The 15,037-nt window shown below is 47.7% G+C and overlaps 1 protein-coding gene across 2 annotated transcripts in view; it reads right to left on the reverse strand.

Annotated features, from left to right (window-relative positions):
- Nucleotides 1-259: 259 nt before the first annotated feature.
- LOC143296097 (protein dispatched homolog 1-like) overlaps nt 260-15,037 on the reverse strand; it is a 30,279-nt gene continuing 15,501 nt past the window's right edge. For both annotated transcript variants that reach the window (XM_076607869.1, XM_076607868.1), the window contains exons 4-13: nt 14,104-15,037; nt 13,102-13,326; nt 10,818-10,943; nt 9,277-9,408; nt 7,914-8,037; nt 5,549-5,676; nt 4,835-4,912; nt 3,218-3,388; nt 2,162-2,377; nt 260-793 (exon numbers count right to left, since the gene is read on the reverse strand). The exon at nt 14,104-15,037 is cut by the window's right edge and continues 633 nt beyond it. In XM_076607869.1, the coding sequence (XP_076463984.1) occupies nt 551-793; nt 2,162-2,377; nt 3,218-3,388; nt 4,835-4,912; nt 5,549-5,676; nt 7,914-8,037; nt 9,277-9,408; nt 10,818-10,943; nt 13,102-13,326; nt 14,104-15,037 (2,377 nt within the window). In that variant the 3' untranslated portion in view covers nt 260-550. The remainder of the gene's footprint in view (nt 794-2,161; nt 2,378-3,217; nt 3,389-4,834; nt 4,913-5,548; nt 5,677-7,913; nt 8,038-9,276; nt 9,409-10,817; nt 10,944-13,101; nt 13,327-14,103) is intronic.

Genomic DNA, 15,037 nt, shown 5'->3' on the forward strand with positions numbered 1-15,037 from the left:
GATGTCAATAAAGATAAGTATTAATCATAATAGCCAGGTCCACAAAATGGACGGCAATGAGGCGCTCATTCAGACTATGTCAACCAGAGAACTGTTCTTTTCTTTCAAAGACCCCGAAGCATGCAAAGGTAGACAAACAAATAAGCAACAAAAAAGAATAACAAAAACAAAAATATAACAACCAAGCCCCCACCCGCACCTCCTCCCCACCAAAAAAAGAGAAAAAGAATAAAAAGAAGAAAAAAAGGCGGCCCCCCCACTGAACAAGTGTCGGTTCATTTCATTATTGTTCTGTGTTCTGGTGCGTCATTTCACGCCATTTTAAAGACACATTTTTAGCAGAAAGGTGGATCACATACTTCAATTCATTTACCCCACGCCTTTTTTTTTTTTTTTTTTTTGGTAGTTGGTTTTTTTTCCCAATAGATCGCTGAATTTAGGATACCAAAACAGGAAATGTCCCACAATTATCTAGTCCGGTTAAAAAAAACACAAAAAAACAACAACAAAAACACACACTAAAAAACACGAAACTATCAGCTCTGTCCATTCATCGTCTGGGACTCTGATGCAGGGAGCCATTCATGGCAGGACTGACGCCATTTTCCATTCTCTTTTGACCAGGCGTGCTTCCTGTGTCCTCTGAGGGGCGGATGCGCGCGCAGCACTTCCTGAAGAAGACCCGGATGTCGCCGATGTTGCCCTGCGGTCCCAGAATGCCCATGACTGTGACGTAGAGACCCATGGAGAACACCAACGAAAAGCCGATGGTGCAGAACATGAAGATTCCAAACTGGAACGGGAACAAACCAAAGAGAAATGAAATACTGAATTTCTTCTTCTTATCATCATCATCATCATCACGTTTGTTTGTTTGTTTCTGTCTGTCTTTCTTCTTTTTCTTCTTATTCCGCGACTTCAGAACAAATGTGATACTGGGAGAACAATATATAATATCGTTTCTGCTTGGTCTGCAAACGGCACGGTGTGCCGAAATTTATCATGTTATTTGACAAACTACTGCCTCTTTGATTATTGGACTATCAAGAGGAATTGTGCATACTTCCTAGATAATGGAGGATCCTTTATAATGTGAATTATCATTATCGTTGTTCCGTGACTTTGGAACAAACGTGGTGGTTGGAAAACAATAATATAAATCGTTTCTGCTTAGTCTGGAAATTGCACGGTTCTGCCGAAATTTATCATGTTCAAATTCCTTTGACAAACTACTGCCTCTTTGATTATTGGACTATCAAAATTGACCACGCATACATCCTATATAATGAAGGATCCTTTATAATGAGAAATCGTCTGGAGCACTTCGATACTGCCTCTTTCATTACTGGACTATCACCATTGATTACGCATACGTCCTAGATAATGATGGATCCTTTACAATGAGAAATATTTTTGTAAGACTTCAATACGCACCATCCATTCATCCACTCTCTCATTCACTCACTTCACCCTTTGTCTGCTGAACCCAGCTAAAGTATCAGTGTAGGATCGGTTGCCACTACAATCCCTACCCGTTTGTGTACTCTTTTTTTTATGACGTAACTGTTTTAGCTAATCAAAGGAGATACAAATACTACGATGAAAGAAATCCAGATAAAGTATGGGGACTGACGCCCTGTTACACAGAGTGAGCTGACAGTCTTTCACTAACTGACCAGCATACTTGTCAGCAAGCAATCAAGGGGTTAATTCATTCACACGTTCGCGGACATAGAGCACACAAGGGGTTAATTAATTCACACGTTCGCGGACGTAGAGCACACAAGGGGTTAATTAATTCACACGTTCGCGGACATATAGCACACAACCAGCCCAACAGCAGCCTAGAGCTGGGTTTGCGTGAGAGAGATCTTACCAGCCCTAAGTTTTGCTTATTGTTAAGTATTTTACGTAGACTATGGAATTAGTGTTGACTCACGGGTGGGTTGCATGAGAAAATTTAGCAGAACTAAGTTTGCTTATAGTTAAGAACGTTCCTAACTCCACGGTAAACTCCAACATTTTTCTTACGAACACTCTTAGATTTAAGCAAACTTAACTCTGCAAAGATTGCCTCAAGCAACCCGACCCAGGACAAATCTACACGCTAAGCATGCTTAACGCTGCTACGGTGTCCCATGCAATCCTGCCAGGCCCTGACCTGAAAGAAGAACTGAATCTTGGCGAACAGCATGAAGGAGGAAGCCCCCAGGGTGGTACAGGCGCCAGAAAAGACAGAAATGCCCATCCTCTCCAGCGCCTGTTGCAGTCTCCCCCGGCGGTCAGTGCGGTGAGACATGTGGTATCCTTCCGCCAGGTGCACCACGAAATCCACGGCCAGGCCCACCACCAGGCACATGTTGAGGGACACCAGCACCTGTGATGTAATGTAATGTAATGTAATGTAACGTATCACCACCAGGCACATGTTGAGGGGCACCGCACCTGTGATGTAATGTAATGTATCACCACCAGGCACATGTTGAGGGGCACCGCACCTGTGATGTGATGTAATGTAATGTAATATAATGTAATGTAAAGTAATGTAATGTAATGCCCAACACTCGGCTTATATCACAGATTGACATAAGCTTACATTTGGGCCAACAGCAAAGTGAGAACTGTATTGTCAATGGTTTCTCCAGTCAATGGGAAATCATTTACAGCTTAGTCTTTTGTGAAGGACTATGACTCTGGCACTGGCTCTTAGTGCTGCAGCCTTGTGGGCTAGTTGGCCTTTGGGAACCATCCCAACGCCGGCTGTCATAAAACCCTCTTGGCCGAGAGAGTGGGGATGTAACTTGGGCAAGACACTCTCCACTATAATCAAATTCTAGCCCAAATAGTTGGAACAGCAGTAGCCTCCTCTGCTGTTCTGATGGTCATAGTCGGACACGACTGACTATCATATATATATATATATATATATATATATATATATATATATGTAATGTAATGTATCACCACCAGGCACATGTTGAGGGACACCAGCACTTGTAATGCCATGTAATGTATTGTATTGTATCACCAGCAGGGACACACACACACACACACACACACACACACAGAGCAAACCCCCTACACCCCGCCCGCCCCCCCCCACCCTCACATACACACTCACTCAGCCCCAACCCCCAACCCAACCCCCAACATCCCCTTCCCCAGCCCACCCAACTGAAAAGAACCCCCCCCCCCCCATCCCCAACCTTCCACTCACCCCCAGTTTCCAGCCCCCCAAGGGGATGACCCCTATGACGCAGGTGGTGACGCAGCAGATGGACAGAGTGGCCAGCAGACCGTTGATGACGTTGCAGGTGGACAGCACCAGCACGGGGAAGGCCAGAGACAGACCCACTGCTATGCCCAGTATGGCGTTGTCTGCCAGAGCCTGCAAAGACATGGGGACCGTGCTTCGGGAATAATTATTGTTCTTTTTGAGTCTAGGTTCTCTAGACACAGAGAGAGACAGAGACAGGGGGTTTGTGGGGGGTGAGGGGGGGAGAGAAAGGGAGAGAGAGAGACGGAGAGGAGAGAGAGGTAGGGAGAGAAAGGGAGAGAGAGATGGAGAGGAGAGAGAGGTAGGGAGAGAAAGAGAGAGAGAGATGGGGGGGAGAGGGAGGGAGACAAAAAGAGAGAGCAGGGAGAGAGGGAGGGAGGGAGCAAGGGGGTAGAGAGGAGAGGGAGAGACAGAGAGAGAGGAGGAGGAAGAGGAGGAAGAGGAGGAGGAGGAGGAGGAGGAGGAGGAGGAGGAGAGAGAGAGAGAGAGAGAGAGAGAGAGAGGAAAGCACGCAAAACAATACAGCACACAACCACAAACACCAACCTTCATCCCCCCCACCCTCCCCCCCCCCCCCACACACACACACACGCACAAACACACACCCCACATCCTCCCCAGAACACACACACACACACACACACACACACACACACACAACACATATCACACTCTCCCCCAGCACACACACACGCCCCACATGGCAAATAACTGTCCGGCAGTCACTGTGTCACGCCACTGTTCTAAAAATAGGTAGACAGCGCATGCCCCTTTGTGGAGGTGTTCAGTCAGCCATTTTGCTACTCGTGTCAGTACAGCGCGAAGCGGTAACTTCATATATGAAGCCGAGCGCTCAGCTGGCTGATACGACTACAGCCACGAACAACTTGACCTTAAGGGCGTCACGCCGATACGTCGTTAACTCTCTCCATACGAACGGCGAAAGAGACGACGTTAACAGCGTTTCACCCCAATTACCATCATCAAAATATTGCAAGCGGAAGGCTCTTATACTGAAGAGGTGAATGTTGACAAAGAATACCACAATTCTGACGACGGAAGCTAAAGGTTGGGTCATCGAGACACCCACTGGACATCCGAGGGGTCTGTGTAGAGGAGAAGAGAGGACTGGTCGTACTGAGTGAGTTAAACTCAACTCTACCAGGATCAGCTGACTACGGTGACTGCATCACGGCAAGCTTTCCATGCTCGTGGCGTTGGTTAAGCTGACATTCCTGTGTGTGCCCCCACAGCAAGTTTGCGCTATGTGTCACTGCACTGTTTCCCTGTAATTACTTTGGTGAATAAACCATTGGCAAATATCAATTAAGACACAATAACATTTGGCATGTAGTGGGGGCAAGCATAATACGATTCCATCGAAGATACACGGTTACGGTTCAGAAACTACCACCAGTTAGCAGACGACTTCTCAACGGACTGACAGCCGGATATTAGATTCTCAGTATGGCGGCCAGTTAGCTTCAGCTTTCCAGGCCAATAACCTGTCCACCTATCTTTACGTCATTGGTCCAACCCCCACTGTGCTCAACGTACCCGCTGCACGTACAGCCAGTGCCAGGCCAGGAACGTCGTCTGGAACCCACTCTGCATCTCTGCCGGCATCGTTCGGAGCTGTGGGACACCGTCATCAGCATCATCATCATCATCATCGTCGTCGTTGTCGTCGTCGTCACCACCACCACCACCACCATCATCATCACCATGATTATGATCATCATCGTCGTCGTCGTAGTAGTCATCACCATCATCATCATCATTATCGTCATGATCATCACCTTCACCACCATCATCACCATCACCACCACCATCAGCAGCAGCAGCAGCAGCAGCATCTTCATCGTTATCTCCATCACCATCATCATAACCATCATCATCATCACAGTCATCATCACAATAATCATCATCTTCATATTATTAACACGGTTGTCATACTCGCTACCAGCATCCATACTGTCGTTGTCATAATTAATAACTGTCCTCGTCACACAGAAAGAGACAGACAGACATACAGACAGACAAGAGGCTGTTCCTATTTCTCGATGGGGCGTCACTGCGTTCGGATGAATCCATATACGCTACACCACATTTGCTGGGCAGATGCGTGACCAGCAGCGTAACCCAACGCGACAGTGGTTCTCTTCTACCGAAGTTTCCCAGACGACAGCACTTACGTTGTCACTGACCAACACACACACACACACACACACACACACACACACACACACACACACACACAGCCCCCGCTACCTGTTCTGTCATGAACTGTTCCCAGCGCTGCACAATGGGAATGCCCTCCGTGTAGCCCAGTGACTGCAGCCTCAACGTGGTGTTGACGGCGATGGCCATGTACTTGATCTTGTTGCCCACAAGGATGGCTGCACACACCACAGACCACACACCACGGTCATCAGCACGGCGCTGTACAGTGTCTGCTGTGTAAAGTTTAATAGAAAATAAGGTGGAAACGAATGATGAGCGCCCAATGGCAGCCGTCAGACGGCTCCACCCAGGTAGGCAGTCTGTTGTGCTAAATGACCCCGTGTTTGTAAAAAAAAAGCGCTTAGAGCTTTGTCTCCAAACGAGGATAGGCGCTATATAAGAATCAATATCATCATCATCATCATCCATTAACATCATGATCATCATCATCATCCATTAACATCATCATCATCATCATCATCAAAGTCCCATTGCTTTTTACGGCCAGCGAGACAGTGAATTCGTGACCACTGTGTCTGGGGCTCGGTACAGGAAGGCGGTGCTCGACCTCCCCCCCCCCCCTACCCTTCACCCCTCTCCTCTCCTTTTCGCCGTTTTAACCCTTTAATCTCTACCGACGTCAGGTACCCCTATTCGCACCCTGGGTGGAGTGAGGCAAAGGCAAGGTGTTTATTTCGTGTGCCCCCTGGGGGCACTGAAACATTACATACGTTCATCATTTACACCTATCCAATAAATACAAAAAAGAGTGATGTCAAAAACAAGAAGTAGGCCCATTCGTTCAATTCGGAGTAAAGTGCCTTTCCCAAGGACACCAGCACCGAAACAGGGCCTGGACCCTTGACCACTGGCAAACTGTGGATCGGATCAAGAAGTCCAACGACTGACCAGTTCTGACACGCTGCCTCAGTCTGTTATATAGTAGTAGTGGTCAATGCGAAACGGCTGCTGACGTCGGTGATGATGATGATGATGATGATGATGATGATGATGGTGGTGGTGGTGGTGGTGTGGTGATGATGGTGGTGGTGGTGGTGGTGGTGGTGTGGTGATGATGATGATGGTGGTGGTGGTGGTGGTGGTGGTGGTGGTGTGGTGATGATGGTGGTGGTGGTGGTGGTGGTGGTGTGGTGATGATGATGATGGTGGTGGTGGTGGTGGTGGTGGTGGTGGTGTGGTGATGATGGTGGTGGTGGTGGTGGTGGTGGTGTGGTGATGATGGTGGTGGTGGTGGTGGTGGTGGTGTGGTGATGATGGTGGTGGTGGTGGTGGTGATAATGATGCTCTTTCCGAAAGTCATGATAACAACGATAATGTTGATGATGATGATGATAATAACGATGTTGTCACGCAGGAAAAAAATACACACACAAAAAGGGTAGCGCTGTAGTGTAGCGACACGCTCTCCCTCGGGAGAGCAGCCCGAATTTCACACAGAGAAATCTGTTGTGACAAAAAAGAGAAATACAATCTGTAACACTTATATAACGTACATGGGAGCGGTCAAAATGCTGGAAGAAGCGAAGTCGATCTCTTCATGAGATACCGTCATCATCATTAACGATGACAACATTATTATTTTTTTCAAGAGGACAACATTTCATGTTGCCATGGGCTCTTTTTCAGTGCACAAAGTGCGTGCTGCACACGGGACCTCGTTTTATCGTCTCATCCGAATGACTAGACGCTCAGTTCGATTTTCCAATCAAACTTGGGAGAAAGGGCGAGAGCGGGATTCGAACCCACTTCCTCACGGACTCTCTGTATTGGCAGATGAGCGTCTTAACCATTCTGCCACCTTCTACCTCCTCCTCCTCATTATCATCAACAACAGCAAGCTAACGCTCATCATCATCATCGTCCTTGTCATCGTCATCAACAACAACACCAGATAGCTCATCATCATCATCATCGTCCTTGTCATCGTCATCAACAACAACACCAGATCATCATCATCATCGTCCTTGTCATCGTCATCAACAACAACACCAGACAACTCATCATCATCATCGTCCTTGTCATCGTCATCAACAACAACACCAGACAACTCATCATCATCATCGTCCTTGTCATCGTCATCAACAACAACACCAGACAGCTCATCATCATCATCATCATCATCATCGTCCTTGTCATCGTCATCAACAACAACACCAGACAACTCATCGTCATCATCATCATCCTTGTCATCGTCATCAACAACAACACCAGACAACTCATCGTCATCATCATCGTCCTTGTCATCGTCATCAACAACAACACCACACAGCTCATCATCATCATCGTCCTTGTCATCGTCATCAACAACAACACCAGACAGCTCATCATCATCATCATCATCATCATCGTCTTTGTCATCGTCATCAACAACAACACCAGACAGATAACGTACAAGGGGCTGTCAGAACGCCGGAAGTGTAGGTGTCAGTCTCCTCCCCGAAGAGCGAGTTGAAGATCTGGTAATCCTCCGTGTTGTTCTGCTGGAAGGCGTCCCAGATCCAGTACGTCAGAGGGATCTGAGCACGGAAACATGGAAACATTTGGCATGGAAAGTGGAACCTGCGGACATTGGAGGAGGAGGAGGAGGAGGAGAAGAAGATTGAGGAGGAGGAGAAGAAGAAGACGAAGAAAAAGGAGGAGGAGAAAAAGAAGAAGGAGGAAGAGAAGAAGACGAAGAAAAAGGAGGAGGAGGAGGAGAAAAAGAAGAAAGAGGAGGAGGAGGAGAAGGAGGAGGAGAAGACGAAGAAAAAAGGTGGAGGAGGAGGAGAAAAAGAAGAAGGAGGAGGAGGAGAAGACGAAGAAAAAAGGAGGAGACAAAGAAAAAGGAGGAGGAGGAGAAGGAGGAGAAGAAGACGAAGAAAAAAGGAGGAGGAGGAGGAGAAAAAGAAGAAGGAGGAGGAGGAGAAGAAGAAGAAGAAGACGAAGAAAAAAGAGGAGGAGGAGGAGAACAAGAAGAAGAAGGAGGAAGAGGAGGAGGGGGATGAGGAAAAGGAGGAGGAGGAAAAGGAGGAGGAGAGGATTAGTAGAAGAAACACACACACACACACACACACACACCCCCCCCCCACCCCCAATCACACACTCCCATACATCTCCCAAATGATCTGTCCAGCCTTCATGATTCCTTCGCGTGTATCACGTACACAATCTCTCCCCTCCCTCAAACCTTCACCCCCAAGTAAAACCAACACACACACACACACACACACACAAAGAGAGAGAGAGAGAGAGAGAGAGAGAGAGAGAGAGAGAGAGAGAGAGAGAGAGAGAGAGAATGCTAGCGTGTTCAAATCATTTTCGTTTGAAACTGGCCAGTTAATACCTATCACACTCTCCTGACCAACAGGTCATAATTATATAATCATAGGTACAATGCATGGCTCTGTATACCTACATTTCGTCTCCTTGTTTGTCTCAATCCTACTGTTAATCTGTCTCTTGTCTTTTTCATGGTGAATTGATTCTTAATAATTTTTTCCAATACAGAAACAGATATAAAACCACACAGCACTTTTTTTTCCATTCATGTACCATTTGAAATCCATCTCCAACAAGTGAGTGAAAAGACTTTGAATAAACAAAAAAAACAAAACCACCTACGACAACATCACCCTTATCATCATTATCATCATCATCATCATCATCCCTATCATCACTGTCATGTCACATTACCATCACCACTGTCATCACTATCATTACCTTTAAACAACATCAACCAACCAAAAAACATTCTTCGAGAAATACAGGCCACTCACGTCCAGGAAATGCGTGAAACTGGAGTTGAAGGCCGAGTTGTCGTAATGAGTACTGAGTGACGTCATAAAGGCTGACGTCTTTGTCCAGTCCCAAGGCATGGTGACGTCAACACTGCCAGAAACTGGGTCGCTCTGAAGAAAGAAAGAAAGAAAAAATAAGAATGTGGAATCACGTTACTGCGTTATGTGTGTGTGTGTGTGTGTGTGTGGGGGGGGTGTAGGCGTGTGTGCGCGAGGTGTGTGTGTGTGTGTTTGTGTGTGTGTGTATGCGTGCGTGTGTATGGTTTTGCGAGCGCGCGCGACTGAGTATTTATATATATATATATATGTGTGTGCTTGTGCGCGATAGGTCTGCAGCACACGACACGATACGGGACACGATAGGCCTGTAGCACACGACACGATACGGGACACGATAGGCCTGTAGCACACGACACGATAGGCCTGTAGCACACGACACGATACGGGACACGATAGGCCTGTAGCACACGACACGATAGGCCTGTAGCACACGACACGATAGGCCAGTGGCACACGACACGATAGGCCTGTAGCACACGACACGATAGGCCTGTAGCACACGACACGATAGGCCTGTAGCACACGACACGATACGGGACACGATAGGCCTGTAGCACACGACACGATAGGCCTGTAGCACACGACACGATAGGCCAGTGGCACACGACACGATAGGCCTGTAGCACACGACACGATACGGGACACGATAGGCCTGTAGCACACGACACGATAGGCCTGTAGCACACGACACGATAGGCCTGTAGCACACGACACGATACGGGACACGATAGGTCTGCAGCACACGACACGATACGGGACACGACAGGCCTGTAGCACACAACTCTCTCTCTCTCTCTCTCTCTCTCTCTCTCTGTGTGTGTGTGTGTGTGTGTGTGTGTGTATTTTAAACGTGTTTTTGTTGGGGTTTTTTGGCAATACCGTGCAATATAACGTGAAACATCGCAACACAATGCAATTCGAAATAACGCAACCCAAAAGTAATACATCACAGAACAACACAATGCAATTACAACACAACACTACGCAACGCACCACAACACGACGCAACACAACTCACAACAACATACTACAACACACTACAACACTGCACGACACAACACAGCTCATTACAACACACTACAACACAACACAGCTGACTACAACACACTACAACACAACACAACACAACACAGCTCACTACAACACACTACAACACAACACAGCTGACTACAACACACTACAACACAACACGACACAACACAGCTCACTACAACACACTACGACACAACACAACACACTACAACACAACACAACACAACTCACTACAACGCAATACAACACACTGCAACACAACACAACACACTACAACACAACACAACTCACTACAACACACTACAACACAACACAACTCACTACAACACTAAGTACAATACAAGAAAGTAACGCTTAGCGTCGCAGTGCTGCCGAACAGAACGTAAAACAAACCAGTACAACGCGTACCACACACAATGCGAACTGACCTGAAGAAAAGTGTCCATGTTTCTGGGGAAACATGCTATCTCAGGTTGCCCCGTCACCAAGTCTCGTCTTATTGCGTACTCCGACACCTCCTCGGCGGTGAAGTTAAACATCGTGTCACAGATCCTCTGTTGAGCGAGGTTGAATCATATGAGCTGGGCGTAAAATCACAGGTGTGGGTTTTTTGTTTGTTTGTTTGTTTGTTTGTTTTTCGTAGCCGGGTTGGCTACAATCTTCACGTAAATCAGTCACAAGTGATTTACCTCCCCTTCAGGTAAATCGGTCACAAGTGATTTACCCCCCTTTACAGGGAGCATTATTTCTCATCATGAAAAAAAGAAGAAAAAAGAAGAAGAAAGCACTTCCGAACACCTGGGATTATAGTTTTCCTGTTAAGAAAATCCAATAAGATTATATGTTTCTTAGTTATAAGATATCATTAAGTCATAAAGCCTATAATTCTTTGAAATTAATATTCATGTGAAGGAATTTTGGCGCGACCTTCAAAATCTACTCACTTATACAGTTACACAAAATCCCTTCTACCTATCTCCACCTGTAGACGACCTTACCTGACGCAGGACCTTATCTGACACGACCTTACCACACACCATCACATTTTTAACGTGAAATTTCATCATGCATTCATTCAAAGAACATTTACACTATCGATCAGAGATCAATCAGAAACAAAATCACGGGCATTTACCTGTATGTTCTGCATCTTTCATCACTCCGTTTTCTGCCGAAAATCAAGTAAGAACCGGTACAACGTTCCTAATCGCCTCCCCCCTCCGTAGGTCCCCCGGTATCTTCAATCACCTCCTTTGAGGATATATCACTGTCCAAATTCGTGCCCCAGAAGGTATTTTTGGAAACTTCCCCACCACCATTCCCCCCCCCCCACCTTGCCCCCTCCCCGCCCCATGATGATTTAATCTCCCACCGGCATTATTCGAAGATTTGTCCCAAGACGTCTCCGCACTGACCTCCCAACACACAGAAGCATTTTTGCTTTTAAGCTTTATTCTGTATTTCAAAGAATTCTGTGCATATTTTGATAGGTTTTATCATAACTGACTATCACTGTGTATGACCACTGCTGACCATTACTCAAAACTGATTGTGCAGACTGCATTATTTTGTCACACATAATGAATTATGCATTACATGTCTTGGCAGCTTTTTTTGACCGATACCTGTTTTCCATTCTTCAGAGGAAAATGTCTTGTCTGTCTTCCCTTTTTCCATTGTCTGTGTAAAGCGTCTGGGGGGTTGAATACGTGAGGGTGTGTGTGTGTGTGTGTGGGGGGGGGGGGGGCGGGGGGGGGGGTACTTGCAGGTGAGGACGGGTTTTTGTTTTGTTTTTTTCAAACATTTTTATTCAATCTTTTCATTATTAAACACATACAAACATACACTAGTAACTATACAGACATAGACATACACACATACATACATACGCACACACACACACACACACACACAGAAATAAAAAGAAGTAGTAGTAGTAGTAGTACTACTACTACTAATAATAATAATAACACAACCACAAGAACATGCTGGCAAAGATCAATGAATCAAGATCAAATATAAGGTCGCCGGGCGCAGTCTAAGGAATCCGATAAATTGTAGGTTGTCAACCTCACACAATAGTTAGCACATATGTGGCCATACTTTAAATTGCATAGTAAGATACAAAATATAGTAATAACTGTCAGAACTGTATAGACACAATATATATTCTTACTTCAGGGAGAACGGGTTTTGTAGAGCCGGGGGTGGGTGGTTTGGTTGGTGGGGAGTGTTACTGGATGGGCAATACAAGGACATTTTAGGGGGGGTCTATGGGATGGTAGGAAAGGAAGGACAGAACAGGGAAGATGAGGTGGGAGATTGTTGTGGGGAGGGGGGTAATAATAAGACGGGGGGGGAGTAATGCATATGGGTTTAGAGTAGGGGGTAGGAGGGGTGGCGGGAGAGGGGAGAGGGGGTGTAAATGAGGTGGGAGAAGGCTGGGGGATAGGAGCAGAGGAGTACAGGGAGTAACAGCAATCAATGGCGTGCAAATGATGGGACATTTAAAAAAAAGAAAAAGAAAATGTAATATATATATAAGTAGATATAAAACAGTCCAGTGATTTCGTAAAATCACTGACTGAATCAGTAATTTTCCGAAACCTCCCAATCGAAAAGATCAGAGAATTTACGAAATCACTGGTGTTACACACACACACACACACGCACGTACACACACACACACACCAGGGAGGTGCAGGCACTGACCACAAAGGCCCGCTGGGCCGCCAGAGTGCTGGCCTGAAAGCTGTCGTCAAAGCGGTGGTCACCGCGACACTCCACGGAGGAGAAGTGACAGGAGGACAGGTCATTCTCCTTCAGTCCCCACACCAGGATGATGGTGATGGTCCGGTCCTGGTCGCTGGACACGAAGCCGTAGTTGTTGTGCTTGATAGCCCGGGAGTAGTGATGCGAGTCAGTGTACAGCTGGATCTGTTTGACGGCATGCGAAAGGACAGGGGATCACCGTACTGACATGTCAGGGGATTCTGTGCTGTGTTGGACGTCATGCGAAAGGACAGGGGGTCACTGTACTGACATGTCAGGGGATTCTGTGCTGTGTTGGACGTCATGCGAAAGGACAGGGGGTCACCGTACTGACATGTCAGGGGATTCTGTGCTGTGTTGGACGTCATGCGAAAGGACAGGGGGTCACCGTACTGACATGTCAGGGGATTCTGTGCTCTGTTTGACGTCATGCGAAAGGACAGGGGGTCACCGTACTGACATGTCAGGGGATTCTGTGCTGTGTTGGACGTCATGCGAAAGGACAGGGTCTCACCGTACTGACAGGTCAGGGGATTCTGTGCTCTGTTTGACGTCATGCGAAAGGACAGGGGGTCACCGTACTGACATGTCAGGGGATTATGTGCTGTGTTGGACGTCATGCGAAAGGACAGGGTGTCACCGTACTGACATGTCAGGGGATTCTGTGCTGTGTTGGACGTCATGCGAAAGGACAGGGGGTCACCGTACTGACATGTCAGGGGATTCTGTGCTGTGTTGGACGTCATGCGAAAGGACAGGGGGTCACTGTACTGATACGAAAAACAAATAAAACCGCACGCAGGAAAAAAAAAAGAAAAAAAAAAAGGGGGTGGGGGGGGGGGGGGGGGGTGGTAGTGTAACGACGCGCTCTCCCTGGGGACAGCAACCCGAATTTCACACAGAGAAATCTGTTGTGATAAAAAGAAATACAAATACAAATACCTGCTCATTGTCAGGCTCCAGCTTGGTGGCGGAGTACGCGAACCCAGCCAGACATCCCAGGAGCAGCAGCACGATCACCCAGCGGACCACCTTGTGCGTCACGAAGGCGAAGTAGTAATCCCGGAAGAAGATCACCAGCCTGCTCGGCTTCGTCTCAGTGGCGGGCTCCTCCTTCTGCTGCCTCCCTGCTGCCTTGCTTCCCGGGCCTCTGCCGTCCTGCACCTCAGAGTCACTCCTGCCTCCCAGGCCGTGAGACAGCGACGAGTTCTGGTGGGTCAGTCTGGCTGGAGAGGTGTGGTTCGGGGACTGGCCGTGGAAGGTGGTGACTGAGTTCTTGTTGGTGTGGGAGATGGTGGCTATCGGCGTGGTGTGGCCGGTCTCCGTGGCGTATTTGTTGGCGGGGGAGACGTTTTCTTCACTGTCCTCACCGTCCCCCTCCTCCCCCTCCTTCTTCTTCTTCTTCCAGCAGCAGCAGCACGGGTGAGGCTTGTCCTCGAAGTGGAGGTGGTAGAAGACGATGATGGTGGGGAAGAACGTGATGACGGACAGGTAGTCTATCCCCACCAGAATGGCGGCGAACACCCCGAAGGACCTGGTGGCCAGCAGAGGGGACACGGCGTTGGACAGGAAGGCCGCCATGGTGGTTAGTGACGTCACCAGCATGGAGATGACGGACTTCCGGTAAGCCTCGTTCAGCCGGTGCGCCAAGGAGGGGTGTGACTGCAGCCCGGTGGCCTTCCAGGCGTCCCAGAAGACGAAGAGGTCGTCCGCCCCTATCCCCAGGATGATGAACATGGCCAGCACGTGGAAGTAGCCGAAGTAGTTGAAGCCGATGACCACGCGGTAGATGAAGTTGGTCTCCACAAAGCTGCACACGATGCTCAGCTCCGCCAGGCACGTGACGAAGAGGGAGCGCGTGTGGAACCAGATGAAG

This window comes from Babylonia areolata, chromosome 21, assembly GCF_041734735.1.
Source record: "Babylonia areolata isolate BAREFJ2019XMU chromosome 21, ASM4173473v1, whole genome shotgun sequence".
Classification (NCBI taxonomy): domain Eukaryota; kingdom Metazoa; phylum Mollusca; class Gastropoda; order Neogastropoda; family Buccinidae; genus Babylonia; species Babylonia areolata.